At 42.1% G+C, this 15,573-nt stretch overlaps 1 protein-coding gene and 1 non-coding gene across 4 annotated transcripts in view; both read right to left on the bottom strand.

Annotated features, from left to right (window-relative positions):
• Positions 1-5,362: 5,362 nt before the first annotated feature.
• EIF4G2 (eukaryotic translation initiation factor 4 gamma 2) overlaps positions 5,363-15,573 on the bottom strand; it is a 10,693-nt gene continuing 482 nt past the window's right edge. Inside the window, exons 2-22 of one of the 3 annotated variants that reach the window (XM_026850842.1) lie at positions 14,741-14,851; positions 14,517-14,582; positions 14,030-14,155; positions 13,556-13,658; positions 12,724-12,855; positions 12,566-12,632; positions 12,330-12,481; positions 11,797-11,907; positions 11,276-11,359; positions 11,097-11,195; positions 10,726-10,867; positions 10,470-10,630; positions 9,924-10,037; positions 9,004-9,129; positions 8,662-8,766; positions 8,361-8,576; positions 7,795-8,053; positions 7,367-7,571; positions 6,738-6,949; positions 6,481-6,602; positions 5,363-6,193 (exon numbers count right to left, since the gene is read on the bottom strand). In XM_026850842.1, the coding sequence (XP_026706643.1) occupies positions 6,128-6,193; positions 6,481-6,602; positions 6,738-6,949; positions 7,367-7,571; positions 7,795-8,053; positions 8,361-8,576; positions 8,662-8,766; positions 9,004-9,129; positions 9,924-10,037; positions 10,470-10,630; positions 10,726-10,867; positions 11,097-11,195; positions 11,276-11,359; positions 11,797-11,907; positions 12,330-12,413 (2,106 nt within the window). In that variant the 5' untranslated portion in view covers positions 12,414-12,481; positions 12,566-12,632; positions 12,724-12,855; ... (2 more) ...; positions 14,517-14,582; positions 14,741-14,851 and the 3' untranslated portion in view covers positions 5,363-6,127. The remainder of the gene's footprint in view (positions 6,194-6,480; positions 6,603-6,737; positions 6,950-7,366; positions 7,572-7,794; positions 8,054-8,360; positions 8,577-8,661; positions 8,767-9,003; positions 9,130-9,923; positions 10,038-10,469; positions 10,631-10,725; positions 10,868-11,096; positions 11,196-11,275; positions 11,360-11,796; positions 11,908-12,329; positions 12,482-12,565; positions 12,633-12,723; positions 12,856-13,555; positions 13,659-14,029; positions 14,156-14,516; positions 14,583-14,740; positions 14,852-15,573) is intronic. The other 2 variants (XM_026850843.1, XM_026850845.1) reach the window with 2 other exon arrangements.
• LOC113481380 lies at positions 9,722-9,882 on the bottom strand. Its single transcript, XR_003398673.1, has one exon. It is a non-coding gene; the product is annotated as a small nucleolar RNA SNORD97 (small nucleolar RNA).

Raw genomic sequence — 15,573 nt, forward strand, 5'->3', positions numbered from 1 at the left:
CAATCGGGTAGGATCAAGTTTATATGAGCTCTAAAGTTTGATCAAGTTTGATGGCTCTAGAACTTCAAGGGAGATTTCCAAGAAGAGGCTTGCGTACAGTTGGTATCCCTCTACCAGTTCCCTTCATATTTTGGCTTTTATGAGAACTTTTTTGTTACATGTAGGTTTTTTTCCAAATTGTATTTTAGGTCTGCTGTTTCAGCAAATGTCAACAGCAAACTTTTTCTCATAGTGTCTGCTAAACTTAAGAATTACTTCTTGTGCATCTGTGGAAGTATCTAGCAAATTGTCTGAGAAATCCAGATGGAACCCTCCGCAGCTTTGCAGTAAGTACACACAGAGTGTAACGTGGGCACGCTGCGGTGAGCGGGGCAGCACTGCTGGCACTCTGCCCCTTGCAGTGGCCCTCCCCGGTGGAACCTACTGAAGGTGTGTGCCAAAAGGCAGAGAGGGGTGGGCCTTCTCAGCTTTTGTTGCATCATCCCCAACAATGTTGTAAATTACTGAGCTATTTATCTGATTGAATGTATGAATGCTCCTTCATCATGTCTAAGTAATTCATGGTCTTGAAAGTGCATCGAGTTGGTACTGTCATCACATGGATTCTATAGGAGAACTACGGGGAATTGCAGGTCACCATGGAAATGCTCACTGGAGCAGGAAAGGAAGCAGATGCATTGATCTAGTGAGTAATCAGTTATCTACCCCCTCCTGAGAAGTGCAGTACCCTAGCTCTCGTTACCTTGTCACGCTTCGCACTTCCTCCTCTGCTTTCAAACAGTTTCTTTGTATAAAATTGGGCCAGTCCTGCTTCTCAGACTGGCTGACTGTGCTGCATGTTTTGAGAACACTTGAAGTTAAAATGTCAGCTGAACCCGAGTACAGCTCCTGTACTGGTCCTGGCTAACAGCAGGAACAGAGCAAGCCTCTACCACAGCCAACTCTGACGTTGGTGTAATTTAGAATTACCTTGAACATTTAATTCAAATCTGCAAGATTCTTCTCTGAGAAGGGCCAGTCCTCCAGTATTCTATGCTCTGTAAAGTGATTAAATCTTCAACTGCCTGCAAAGTCTGAAAGAATATCCAATTATTCTTTTAAGGGTTAAAGAAAATCACCAGAGAAATGCAAAACAAGCTTTCACCTGTATTTTAACTCTAATGCTTTTCCTAACATTCCCTGTCTTATTCGAATTTCACTTTACCCTACCAGAAACATCTCTTATACCAGAACAAATTCTATAAACTCTTCATCCTTCACATATTTTATCAAGCCAGTTAAAGACCCTTTTCTTTCACAAACTTAAGTGTTTTCGATAGCTTTGTAGATAATAAAATTGTGGGAATACTTCACACATCAGATCCTTCAGGCATCTGCACTGCTAACAAACAAAACCTAAATGTAGTTTATGTTGTTACAAAACTTCAAAATATTTGAAGATAAAAATCCCACTCAGATGGTTCCTTTCCTTGCTCCAGCCATGTATTTATGCCAAGTGTAACTCCGTTGTCATAGCGGCTTGGTCAACTCCTTAAAAATAACATTTCACTAGTCTCCAACTACCAGCTGTATGGAATCTGTGAGAGGAAAGGGATGTGGGCTCCATAAAATGAATCCAGATGTGCCTGTATCACTTCTAACATCACCACATTAGAGGCTCACCATTTCAAGGAATTCCTTCTACCTAAACATTCAGACCCTGAACCTCAGCGGTAAACCCCTGAGTTTGTTCCAGAGATTTCTTGGTCATTGGGGATTCTCCCCCTCTGCTCTCATGAGACCCCCCCTGCAGTGCTGGGTCCAGTTCCAGGACCCCAACATGAGACCCCCCCCTTGCTTGAGTGGGTCCAGGGGGGCACAGAGCCCCTCCCCTGTGAGGACAGGCTGGGAGCTGGGGGGTTCAGCTGGAGAAGGCTCCGGGGAGACCTTAGGCCAGCCCCCCAGGGCAGAAAGGGGCTGCGGGAAAGGGGGGAGGGACTCTGGATCAGGGGTGTGGGGGCAGGATGAGGGTTAAGGGTTTTAAACTGAAAGAGGGGAGATTTAGATGAGATCTAAGGCAGAAATTGTTCCCTGTGAGGGGGATGAGGCCCTGGCACAGGTTGCCCAGAGAAGCTGTGGCTGCCCCCTCCCTGGAAGGGTTCAAGGCCAGGTTGGACGGGGCTTTGGGCAACCTGGGCTGGTGGAAGGTGGCCCTGCCGTGGCAGAGGGGGTGGCACTGTTATTAAGGGCCAGCTCAGGCTTTCAACATGCAGCATGGCCACTAAGCAGCAGTTAATAAATGTGGGTTTCTCCAGGTGCATGTAAGCAGGCTCTGCTGTTCCCCTTCCTGCACTGCCTCTGGAAAGCAGGCATGAGCTGGCAATAAACTAATTTCTTTAATCAGTCAGTGCAGCTGCTGGGTTGATATAAACTATGGTAATTTGTAGCAATTATTGAAGACTGTACTGAAATTATCTCATCATTTGGATTTATTCCCAGCACTGGAAAAACCTCCCAACAGCATTCAGGGGGAAGCTTCTGTCCGCTAAAAGCAGGCCAGGTGAGGCACGTGTCATTCTGTACCCAAGGCCAGCCCTCAGCCAGGGCCTCCTCCGGCATTTGCACGGGGAACGATGTGAGCAGAGTCAGGATGGTGTTTCGACTCTTGGAAACTGATCACAATGCACGTTTGAACACAGCTCAGCACCAAGCTGCCGCTCGAAAGAGATTTAGTCTTCTATTGATACAAACAGCAGTCACGCTTCTTATTTCTTGGAGATAAGTAACCAACCTCTAACTTCTCTCAGGAGGAACCTTTAAATCTGATACAAACCCACTCCCTGAGCTGGACACACCCGTCAGCACCTGGGTGCCAGGTACCCCCGGCAACACTGGGTGGTGAAGTTGCTTCAGAAGGTGAACTTCACGAATCAAGAGGTAAGAAATGTGGTTTAAGATGCAATTATTTTGTCCCAGTCCTCCTGTATTTTATACCTAACATTTAACAAAATTAACACTAGTAAAAGCCATTATCATTGATCAAGTATATTGGTTTAATTTTGACTGACTTTACTACGTAAATGGGAGTATGCTCTATTTACATTTGAAATACAATGCAACTCAAAAGCCACAAGTCAGACCCCCTGAACCCCCAGCCCCTTGTCCAGCTTCGCTTGGGCACAAGCACTGCAGTCAAGCACTACAAGCTTAACAAGTAGCTGAAGATCAAGTGAAGATGTTCCCACTCCTTATCTACGGAAATACCACTTGGATGCATTACACTGCAGTTGCAAGAGCCATTTTTATACCAGTTCCAGGAAACCACATCTGTTCACACTAACTGCATTGTACATTTTTCAAGTGTCTCACCCTAGAGAGCAATTCCGCTGTTTAGTGGCATTTTCTACTGTGTCTGTTCTATTCCAGATATTCATAGTTGTTACACAAGTTTTACTCTTCTCTAACAGAGTTCCTAACTCAGTGACTAGTTACAAACAAGCCAAGCAGCAAAGCCTCCATGCACAAGTACATAAGATCATAGTAATTACATTTCAGACTGGGCAAGAATACAAGGCTTTAGTTACGCTTCCAAACAATCTACAGCTGCCAGCTTCACCTGCCCCAGGCTTTTGGCAAAGTAAGTGGGTTGCACACACTGCTCCTGTTCCCAAGTTTTGACTGTAGTTTGTTTTACTTGCACCTCCTGCTCCTGTTGCCTTTTTCTTTCACCCCCACAGTAAATTTAGTAGGAAACTACTCGTTAGGACTATTCTTTCATGACGTGTTTCCTCTCCATCTTCAGCCCTGCAGCACTCAGGAGTGAAGTGCATTTTTTATCTATAACCTGCAACTGAAGCATACAGTCCCGTTCTAGTGGCATGCACCACTAAACTGATCAGCTCTAACAGCAAAGTTTAAATACCAATGAAGGTAACAACCAATTTAGAGAAACCCAAGCCTGTTGCAGCAACAATGCCCGATTTCTCTACACTGTATCTTACTACATTCAAAAACTGCAGTTCTCAAACAGCAGAATTTGCAATTAAATTAGTAGTAAATGAACCCTGAAACTGCCCTTTTGTTACTCCATCCCAATGAAGGATATTTAACTGCAGAACCTTAAGGAGTACGAAGGACAGCCACCTGAGAAGCACCTTTATCTACCTACCCAAGATTAGGTGTCAAGTGAGGGGTAGGCCCTGCTGACCCTACAAATCTATCAGCTGCAGTGCTCTACAGGTAGGAAATGGTTTCCCAAAAATTACTGTCATGACTGAAACATATTGGTAAAAACTCCACCACTATTACACAGAAGTTGCAGCCTCATCAAAAAAGCAACCAGCTCCTGACCTCAAAGACACTTAAGTGCAGGTTAGTGCTTTGCTTGCATTCTTTCTTGAGCTCAAGACCACAGAAATATCCTGCTCTCCTGTTTACTGCTGGATAGGCCACAGTTCTGAAATGCAGAGACAGTGTTTAAGCATCATGGCATTTTTATTAGCAATTCAGAAAGTTAAAATACCCTTTATGAACGTCATTTGGTCGAGAGCAGCACTGTAGCCTGTTCCTGGGGCAGCTCCCTGCAGGAATCGAAGCACCAAGCGTACAGGAGGGCAGTAACCTGTAAGCAGAGGTGGGAAGCCTGCCCACAGCCAGCCCCAGGGAGCAGAGCACTTCAAGGTGCACAAACACAAGCTATCCTTTCCCCTCTGAGAAAGCCCCTTTATCCACTCTAATGTTTTCTTACGCTCTACTCTCTCATCTCCCATGATGCAGATGACAGTATTTAGTGTAAAGCACTTCCACCACTGACAAAACCAAGTTTCAGTCAAGGAGACACTGCTGTTTTGCCATTACGCATACATCATCTTTCCACAACTAAAGTCAGAGCATAAACAAGGAAAAAAAAAGTTTCACTAGGGACAAGTTCTAGGAAGTAAGGTCTTTTGAGTATTTAATGGATGACATTTCAAGCCTGTACAATGCAACATTATTAAACCCTTCCGTGGCATTTTCCTGCCAAACTGACTGGAGAACCAGGCAGCCAATAGTCAGTGCCACTTGATGAAGAGACATGCATGTGACCTCGGGAAAGTTCAAAGCATTAGGAAGTTAAAAAGCACATACTCACTGATAAAGCATACACTGGGCCACAGGGCAAACTCCTAGCATTTCTGCAGCAGAAATCCTGAATTTTGCTCCTGTCACAGCAAGTCTGTAGTGTCTAATCTTGTCTGTGACTTCATTTGGAATTCATTTGCATGTCAAGACAAAAAGATTCTTAAGATGGTCCCAGTCTAAGTCAACTCCCACTGATGTTTCCTTCTGTAAATTAACTAGTTGTCAGTCAAAGCTTTTCTACTGGGAGACATTCAGAAACAAGTCAAGTATCACAATGTTTATTGATAGATACAAGTATATAAAATCAGGGCATGAACATGTCTTGATAAATTAAGTAGACTTAATTTCAGTACTATAATAGAGGGACCAATTCCAATTTCTCACCTTCTCATGTTTCACACCCACAAAAACCTCTTTTCCGAAGGGCATTAAACCATCAATTCAGCTGATCAATTTTTGTGCAAGTAAACTGTTTTCTTTTTTAAAGACTTGTGCACTTGCCCAGGCTCAAGGATATTAAAACCTAGCACATAAAGCCCATTACTAGAGGTAGAAATACAGGCAATATACTATTACGGCAACAACCATCGATTACAGTTAAGGAATCTCTGTAACAACCAAATGGATATAATCAAATATTGCAACAACTCAAGTATTACACTGAGCAAAGTGCATTTCTACAGTATTCAGTGTTGCTATTCAGTTTTCTAACTTAAAAACAGCCTATGGTAACTGGCAGCAAAGAAGACCCTTGCAACAGACTGCTTCTGCTCGAGAACTTAATGATGTAATTATTGCATGCTGCTAATACACTGTTATCTAAACATTAAAGATACTCTAAAATATTTTTATTGTAGACTATTAAGACATACTACAAAAACCTTTTGCAGAGGATATCCTATTGACATACTTCTGCTTTAAATATTGTGAAACATTACAGCGGAATGAATTTTCGCAGTGGTTAGGTCAAATGCAGTTACATCATAGCAACAGTATGTTTGCACAATTTAAGGCTTTGGCTGGTTCTTTAGTCAGCTTCTTCTTCAGATTCTTCTTCTTCAGCAGTTTCCAGCCAGGTTAGCCACTGGTTTACCTGCAGTTATATAAAATTGGTTTAAGGGAAAAGGAATTATTTCCCCACTATGTACTTCTGCAAAACATTGTTTTTTTCCCCCAGCTAATTTTAAAAATCTTTCAACCACACTTTGCAGTACATGTAGGTCTCTAGTAAAGGAAAAAGGTTGAGTTCATCTTGTCTCACTCCTTCCTAGTGCAAGTTTCTAACAACTCCTGAATACTGTTTGAAAGCATTCTCAAACACTCCAGTGCAGAAGAGCTCACAAGAGACAGACCTCTCTCTCTCATGTTAGTAAAGTTTACCTGGAATAAAGCTTTGCCTTTCCCTGGAAACTCTTGAGTAATATCTTCTTTCCATGCCAAGAAGGCTTCTTCTTCAATGATCTCCATGTCATAGAAATGAACAAAGAAGCGCAGTAACATGCCTATGGAAGTAAATTTAAACTTTGTTAGCTTTGTAGCCTTCTGAACAGCTTACTTCACTCTGAAATGTACTGGCAAGCCTGAAAGCCATATATGGACACAAGTTAAATTTTGGGTAAAATCTTGATGCACATTACCTTTTGGAAAGTTATTGTTGTAGCAGTGCACCTGGAGTGCATATAGAGCACTCACTTGCAGATCAACATGGTCATGGAGGAACTTCTGCATCACTGGCTTGAAGGAAAGAAGCAGTTGTTTTTCCTGCTCTAGCTGCTCTTTAGATGGAGCAGATGAAGAATCTGATTCGTCACTAGGTGGGTTTACTTCACTAGAAATATACTGCAAGAAACTGAACAAAAAAAAAGTTCTGTAAACTAAGAGCAGCTAGATTTCTAGAACAGTAAGACAAGTACTGTCCAGTTCAGTTTGCTAGCTAGTACTAAAAATACCCTCCTGCTTCTATTGGTGGTTAAGTGCATGCACAGCAGGTGAGTGTCGTGGTGCAGCGTGCACTGCAAAAAATCCTGGGTTTGCTTCTGCTATTAACAAGAATACACAGGTCTGTAATTCTCCCTGCCAAGCTAAAGCAACACTTCACACTGATGCAAGCCTAGAAATGTGGCTTCTCATTATAATGGGTGTTTTCATATAGGGAAGGTTCACTCAACATTACGTCCCTACGTTTTCCTGCACAGATATAGAGTAACTGACTTACTGGTAGCTTAACAAAACATGTTCTTAAACTACAGCATGATTAGCATCTCACCTGGTCATCAATATATTCACAAATCCCTTATCTACATGAAGTTTGGGTGAAATGTTATCTTTAATCCACTTATAGATGGCTTGAGGGGATGGATCTGATTTTATTTGCTTTAGCAGTTCCTTCTCCAGTTTCAGAAGTGGGAACAAGAAGCTAAGCCCCTTCCCTTCCAAGATCTCCAGCATGCGGTCCTTGTTCTGGTCGATTTCTGACAAGGAAAGACAGACACGCTTCAGTGCTGGTGCTAATCACAAGTTGTAATCAATGGTTCATGAGTCTAACCACCTCTTAGCAATCACCATTCTTTACTGTGACAGTTGATTGCATCAAAAGAGCCTTCTATGTTATTTCACTCCAGTGTAAAAAACCACAGGTAGACATCTTGCATACACTACTAAGAGGTGTCATAAGAGCTATGGGGTAACTCTTACCTGGTAACATTTTCTGCATATTCACTTTGCTTTGCTGGAACAATTCTGTTAGCCATTCACGGTCTTGTAACTTAGCTAACTGCTGAAGGCAAAGCAGGAAGAGAGGGAAATGGGTGCCACTTTCCAGTGGTTGAGCCAGTTCGGAAATGCTCACCAGTTCTGAAATAATGGCACGGGCTGCAAACTGTGCTAAGTAGGATTTCACCAGCGGGATGTCCACCTCCAGTTTGGGGCACTGGTCCAATACATTCAGGAATGCCTAAGGAACAGTCAACACACACAAGCTGGAATTATTTAGTATTTTCTCCTCCTGCACAAGCTTACTACATGAGCCTTGTTCCTTTTCTGCTTTCAGTCACTTGCCAAGAGGTTCCCCATTTCCAGTTCCCAAAATCCTGTACCTAGGTTTCTTCTTTTCCTGACTTATGCCCCTCACAGCTTTAGACATTATGTTTATTACCTCCTCAATCAACAAGACTTCGAAAGAATTGCACACTGCCCTTACACAAGCTAAACACCATTAACAATGAAGCAACAAGGACTGTGAGCCTATTAGATTGCAGTACCTGCATGAAGTTGTCACTTGTGGCTATTCCCTCCTGCTTGAGCAAGCTGATCAAAGTACTTGCTTTCTCTTTGTCTTCATCTGATCTATCTAGGGATTGAATGATTACTTTGCTCAACATCTCAGGAATGAAGTGTTTTGGAGCTCTCATTTCTCTCACAGTATTGACAGCATCATTAGCATTTCCATTGTTCAGATACTCAGTCACAACAGCTTCCTAGAGAAAAAAAGTATAGTTAAAAATTCGTTCTTAAAGAGCATATACAAGGCCTCAAACAAGCACTATTCCATACTTAACTTACAGTTTGTTTAAGCAGCTCTTCTTTAGAAGGAGGTGGCTTCTTGGTGGTCTTTGCAGGCTTTTCTTGAATAAGCGGTGGATTTGTTTTAAGACCAAGTTGAGGAGGCTGAAAAATAGAAAACCAGAATTTGTTTCTTTTATCACATGCATTTATAATTAAGTTTAAGAACACTAAATATGGACAAAAGCAGATCTAAGTCAATTAGGTTCTCATACTTTTCATATATCCTGCTCTGTGCAATGAAGACTTCTCTCTCCCTTCCCATATGAGAAACAGGTCCAAGTTCTACATGCATGAAGAAATTAAGCATAGCCAACAATATGCAGTAGTTTTTATATTTACCTGTCCCAAAGGTGGTGTCTGAGTGCGTGGTGGTTGAGCACTGGGAGGAATCATAGTTATCTGGGGCTGAAGCTTTGGCACTTGGTTTTTATTCATTAGAAAAGACTGAGCAGGTCTCAGGCTAATCTGTAAACAGGTAAGTCAGAAAAAACTCAAACTGTTTCAAGTATTCTGACCAAGAATACACAGTCATGGAGTCACAGCGATCCCACTGAAGCATGACTTTTCCGTTTCTACAACGTTAACACTCAAATGCAGATTAAGACATGTGTACTGAAATTCCCCCAAAAGCACGACTCGAGGAATCACAGCTTGCTGCAAGTTACTGGTATTTAGTTCCATTGGTATAAAGATGTGGAATTGCTCCTTTTAGATGCAGTATGTTAGAGACCCAAGAAGACACTTCACATGTTTGCTGATGTATTTTACAGCCAAGATAAGACTCTACCAATTGCTCAGAAATCAGGATACAAGTCTGGTCAATACTCAAAATAAGGAATGCAGTTTACTTTGCATTTGACCTTTTGCCTATCAGCCAGTTCTAAAAAAAATTCCAAATTTAGCCTGGCCCAGCACTTCAGGGTTTCTAAAGTGTCTAAAGTTCAGGACTTTCTGCAGTTTTAATTAAATGTTATTTCTATCAGTATGATGCATGGGAACTGATGTCAGAGTAGTGTTCTTGGGGAGGTGTGGGGAAAGGAAGGGACACCCCAAGAAATTGCCCTCATATCTCAGTCTTGCTCATAGGACGCTGGATACCCTAAGGAAAGTGAGGGGTAAGGTGAAAAAGGAAGGGACAAAGAAGGAGAAGGAGGAGAAGGAGAAAGAGTTCCAGCATTAGTCCTCATAATAACGCGTCTTGCTATAATCATTGGGCAATATTTAGAATAGGCGTTAAGTAATGTAGGCATGTAATGTACCTCATCTGCATTAAGCTGTCCTTTCTTAGAAAACCGAGGTGGCATATCCTTCGACTGTCCTTGTTGCTGGGATAAGAGTCCCTGATTCTGGTTATGGTAGAGCTGGCTTTGCCCCTATTTCAGAAAGGGAGATATAGAGAAAGAAGTGCAGATGATGGAGTGGCGTACATCATATGGTAAGTAGTACCAGAGGGACCAGAGGAACAAAGATTCTATTTGCCAGGAAGGGAGAAAGAAGGAGCAGGGGTGGTGGGAGAGTAGCACCTATCCCTAAAAACAGGGCCATCTTAAATAAAACACACCATTCTGACCCACCAAAGCCACATGCACCTTTTCTTGCAGTAAAAAAAAGGAAGTGTATTCCTTCCATCTCTTGCACGATTTAAGAAGTGGTTTAGAATTTTTGCATCAGCTGAGCATCAGTTCTTATCAGAATCAAACCTGAGGAAGTCTTTCAACATAAGCAGACTTTAATCCATAACATACGCATCTGTAGAAGAGCTTCTAAACAAGCTGAAGTCAGCCTGTGAACAACATTCTCCTTACCTGACTTTTCAGAAAAGATTTGCCTAGTTCTCCAAACTGGGATTGAGCAGAAGGCATGAGGTGACCCCCATGGCCATTGAAGAGTTGGTTTGAACGATGGCGTCCCATGGTGGGTGAAAATCTATCCTGAATAACCCCTGGACCAGTACCAATTCCGCTACCTGTATCGTTAGGGAGACACAATGCAATTTTAGTTCTCGTTTGGGACAGAACCGCCGCAGTCATTGCTCACATCAGCCCTGCAGTTTCAGTGTACCTGGCATTTGTCCAAACATATCAGCAAGCCCTCCGAGTGGGTCCCTGTCAAGTTTCATCCTGGGTGGCATAAAGGGTCCCTCCAGAAAGAAGTCGCTTCTCATCCCTTGAGACATAGGAGCAGGAATAAAAACTCCCAGATCCTTTAAAACAGGAATTGTATCGTTTTGGTCAGTTTGGACTAACAGTCCCAAAGAAAGTCAGGTTTTTAGCCCTGAACTCCGATTTTAACCCTTAACCCCTTACTGTCACACTCAACTGTGACAGTTACTTCCAAGTGCACAGCATAAATTTGGTGACATGGAACAAACAGCGTAAGGGTTCACTTTAATAAGCAAAAGCCAAGCACAACAAGACTTGACATTCACTTACTTTTACTGCATCTTGACGGATTTGATTGATAGTCTTTGGTCCATTGTCAAGAAAAGCTTTGCGAGGAACCCAGTTGTGTTCTCTCAACTCCACAGTATCCTTGGAACATAACAAATTATTAGGAAATGATTCAAGACAATGTTGTGACAGAAAGGAAGCAGTAAGCAATTTTATCATACCTGCAGCAGGAAACGAATCCTTGCTGGCAATTCCTTACTTGACATCAAGGAGCGCATACGGGCAAAGTACTGATCCATTAAGGACTGGAGGAACAGAAGTGATGTTATAAGTGAGGACTAATTCTATCAATGTCTTGAGTATTTTCAGGAAAGGTGACCACGATCAACACATCTAAGATCAAAGTTACAAAACAGACTGCCATCTCAAGCTCTTCCACAGCAGTCAAGCTTAAGGAAAGCTAACGCATCAGGGCATCTCATCTGAGTAGAAGATGAAAACCTCTCAAAATCCCCATTACTATGGCACTATTTAAAGTTTACATTCAGAACTGGCATATCAAGGTCCAGAAGAAATCTGTCAGGTCACTAGTTGTCTTCAAAATAGAATTCCTCACCACATCCTCTCAGGTAGCATTTCAAGAAACAACATTCTTACTTTCATGACTTCCTACTGACCCTAACTGCATTCTGGAAAGCCATTTGAAACCATTTCAGTTGATCCTCAGTGGATATGCCCATACCTTGGCTTTTGCATGGTCTAATCTAGGTCCCACTGTCCTCATTATCTGACAGAGGCACTCCAAATCCTCCCCCATATCTTTGAGTTGGACTCTCTTCTTCTTTTCCAAAAGCTGAAAAATTAAAATTAGGTATTTCAACACATTATAAATGACAATTTGTAGCAAGTAGCAACTTTGTACACAGAACACATGCAGACATTTCATCTTCTGATCAAATGAACTTGAAAATTAGTTTAAGAACTGCTAATTTAATTTTTTGTTACTCAGAAGTGTATGTACTTTGAAGTACCTGTGGTACTTCTGTCTAGGCCAAACTACATCTTCACTTGGAGACAATTCCCACGGCTTTGACCAAAGCCAATTTTACTTCTTAATTACATCAGAAGACTGTTTATTTCAAATAGGGGGGGTAGATAATAGACAGATAACTTTAATAGTATTTTATGCTCAAAAATTCCTAAAGCAACATAAACACATTTTTTAGTTTACAAGTCCAATTTTGCTCTTAGCCCCCACCCAATACAAATACTCACTGTTTTGATGCACTTATGAAGGATAGATTCATGAATAAGATCAAGCTTGCCAAGTTCTCCAATGAATTTGATGTTCCCCAGCATCTTGATCTTGGCAATGGCTCTCTGTTCCTCCTCCTCAGGGAGGAGGGGACCATCATGCTTATCATAGACTGTAAAACAAAGAAGCCTGTTTTAACACTGCTGTGGAAAGAGAAAGTAAGTAAATTCTGTATTAAAGTGGTTTTAAAGCTTACTATCAACATTTCTGGTTCGGTTTTCAAATTCATCTTGAAGTTTAGATATTAGGAGGCGTCTGAATGTCTAAGAAAAGAAAACAAAGAAAACAATTAAGATAATCAGTGGAACTACAGATGCTAGCAAAACTTATCATTCCAGACTGACATATACTCACTGTGCTTTGCTTCTGTCCTGGATGACTCTCTGCTGATGGGCCATCAAAGTTGGGTGCATCTTCTGCCAGTCGCAGACATAGTTGAGCATACAGTGAGCTATACTTGGGCTCTTCAAGGGCTTTGTCTACGATCTAAATAGATTTGGTCTGAGTTAGGTAGGGTAGCATGTAGTGGGATGCAAACATTACTAGGAAGTGAGTTGCCATACATACAGTGGAATATTAATTACCACTCTGACATCTAGAACGTCCAACTACTCTTCGCTATTTCAAACATACAGAAATAATGAATTTTATTTTAACACTAATGTCAAAGGAAGTGAAAAATTGTTAGGCTACCAAAGAGCTTCTATACTCTTTAGCCAATAAATGGGACAGATTTGAAGTCTATCATCAGAACACCAAGTATGTCTAATCTGAGGTCAGGTTGGTGATACTAGGTGACATGATCAGTTAAATCAGCGTAGTACCAAGAGGTCACCTGTGGCACCAAGACCATTAGGTTTGTCAGGAAAACAGGAAGGGGGCGGGGGGGCAAAGAATTAAAATTGCTGACTAGCATCGTAAAGGTTATTAAGAAACCCCAAGCAAACATAAAAATCCCCAATCACGTTTAGTGATTCTTGTGACTTCTGAAATGGAAAGCTAGGAGCATTAATCCTACCTCCTCCCTGGTATATCCTTTTTACACACAAAAAAAAAGCAGGAATGGTATTTCTGTCTGGATTATCAGACACATTAGACACATCACTCCTATATCCCACCAAAACCAGGCAACCTCTTCAGTTTTAACGTGCAAGAAAACTAGTTAGAAGAAATGCAGCCAGCTTACCAGCAGTATGACCCCTTTTAGGATGAGCTTAGATTCTACACCCACATTGAGGAGCTCAAGGCATAGCTTGTCAAACTTTTCAGGAGTAAGCTTATTTAGTATGCTAAGAAGGAAAAAACAAAAATAAACAGATTACAGCTATTGTAAGCATGCCACAGGTCATTTTAGACCCAAGTTTACCTTTGCTACTTAAGTCTGTTAAAAAAAAATTTCCAAGTGCAATTTTCAACTTTGTTTTTGGTGTACTTTTAGAATGTAGAAGTATTATTGAAAAAAACCAATCTCCTCTACAATTACTTCCAAGTATTCGCTGCTACTGGCCTCTCAGTTTCTGCACCCTTCCATTCAAAGGAGGCAACATGCCCCCCCCAACTCAAGACCTGCATCTCTTCCTTTTATCCAGACCATTTATTAAAGAGATTATTGCTGAAAAAAAAATAGTGAGGAAAGAAAAAAATCTTACAAAGAACTTACCCTCTTACTTTCCTGAAGATTGCATCATGTCGTTCTTTGTCGTTTGCGGAGTCGTCATCTCGTCTAGTGCTTCGTGAAGGAATCCATTTCTGAGCGTTTTGCCCTGGGGTTTTCCCCAGGAACTCGCTGTAAGATTTTTAAGAATTGTTAAACAGAAACAATTTCAAGAACTGGCCTTTTAAACTTTCAGTGTTGCCTTACTTAACCTGATTCTATTACTAGCTTTGTTAAGAGCATGCACTCACCCCTATCAAAACTGCATCATCTGTTGCACAGTATTCATTCAACAATCGTTATTAAAAAATCTGTGCACCTCATATCACTCATGACACACACTTTAAACAGATGATATGTTTATCCTGCCACACACTGGATGATATCAACATGTCATGAACTCTTGTAGGTATTCCTTAAAGATACTCCATTTTCAACTCAGTATTCACCATCAAGCCTTTGAAATCATGCCAAATCAAAGAAGAAAACATACCTGTTGCTGGCAGTCTTGGGATAGTGCTGAGGTGCACCCCTACCACCTCCTCCGCCTGAAGAAGCACTGTTAAAAACAACCATGTGATCTCGTGTAAGTTCAAAATCCTAATGCTTTCAACTACATCTCAGTTTTGGTCTAAACATGAGACAAATTTAAGTTCTCCTCAAAGGACAGTTTCCACTGCCAAGTGTTCATCAAACGACAACAAAAAGCACTAGTACCTGAAACGAGAAGCACCCCCTTCTGCAATCGCACTCTCCACTTTGGCGGCTTGACAACGAAGAATCTTCAAAAGAATAAAATTAAATTGACGGGGTGGGGAAAAACAAAACCTAGAAAGACAAATCAAGCATTCATATTATAGTTGTTTTACTCGCAGCCATTGTATGTAACTTACAATAAAAGTACAAACATTTGTTAGAGAAGGGGAACCCTCAAACACTTCATGAAAGATAAGACGACTCTTATTATGCAATACTTGGGGTACTCACAGAAAGGCCAATTTCATCATTATAGCCGTGTTTTCCAACGGGGCTGAGGGAGGGGGGATAAGGGAATCACGGACTGAGAGAGTAAGAGCCTCAAAATTACCCTGCCAAGCCCCGAAAAGCACTGGTAGACGAAAGAAGGGTGTTTTTCCGCTAGTACATCATAATTAAATGAGTCCTTTACTGACATACTCTACAAACTACGCTTAATTACGAGACAGCAGTCAAATCTCAACGTGACAAGTACCGGACTACAAAACGCACACGTAAGCCACTAAAAGGGATGTATTCCACACTGACGTGCAAGCGGCCGATTAAGCTACTAATAACGGAAAAACTATCGCCCTTCCCCAGCTCTAAGCCTGCGGGGCAGCAGCGGCAAGAACGACCTCCCTGCTCCGCTCAGGGAGCGCCCCCGGGGAGCGGGGAAGGACGCGGGAGCGGACGCGAGGCGCCACGAGCCGGAGCCCGCAGCCCCCGGCGGCGGCACGAGGCACGGCTCAACATGGCGGCCGCCGAACAAAGGCGCGGCGGGCGGGGCGCCCCCCGCAGGAGATGGCGCTGCC

This window comes from Athene cunicularia (assembly GCF_003259725.1).
Source record: "Athene cunicularia isolate RWA chromosome 5 unlocalized genomic scaffold, athCun1 chr5_part3, whole genome shotgun sequence".
In the NCBI taxonomy this organism is placed as follows: Eukaryota; Metazoa; Chordata; class Aves; order Strigiformes; family Strigidae; genus Athene; species Athene cunicularia.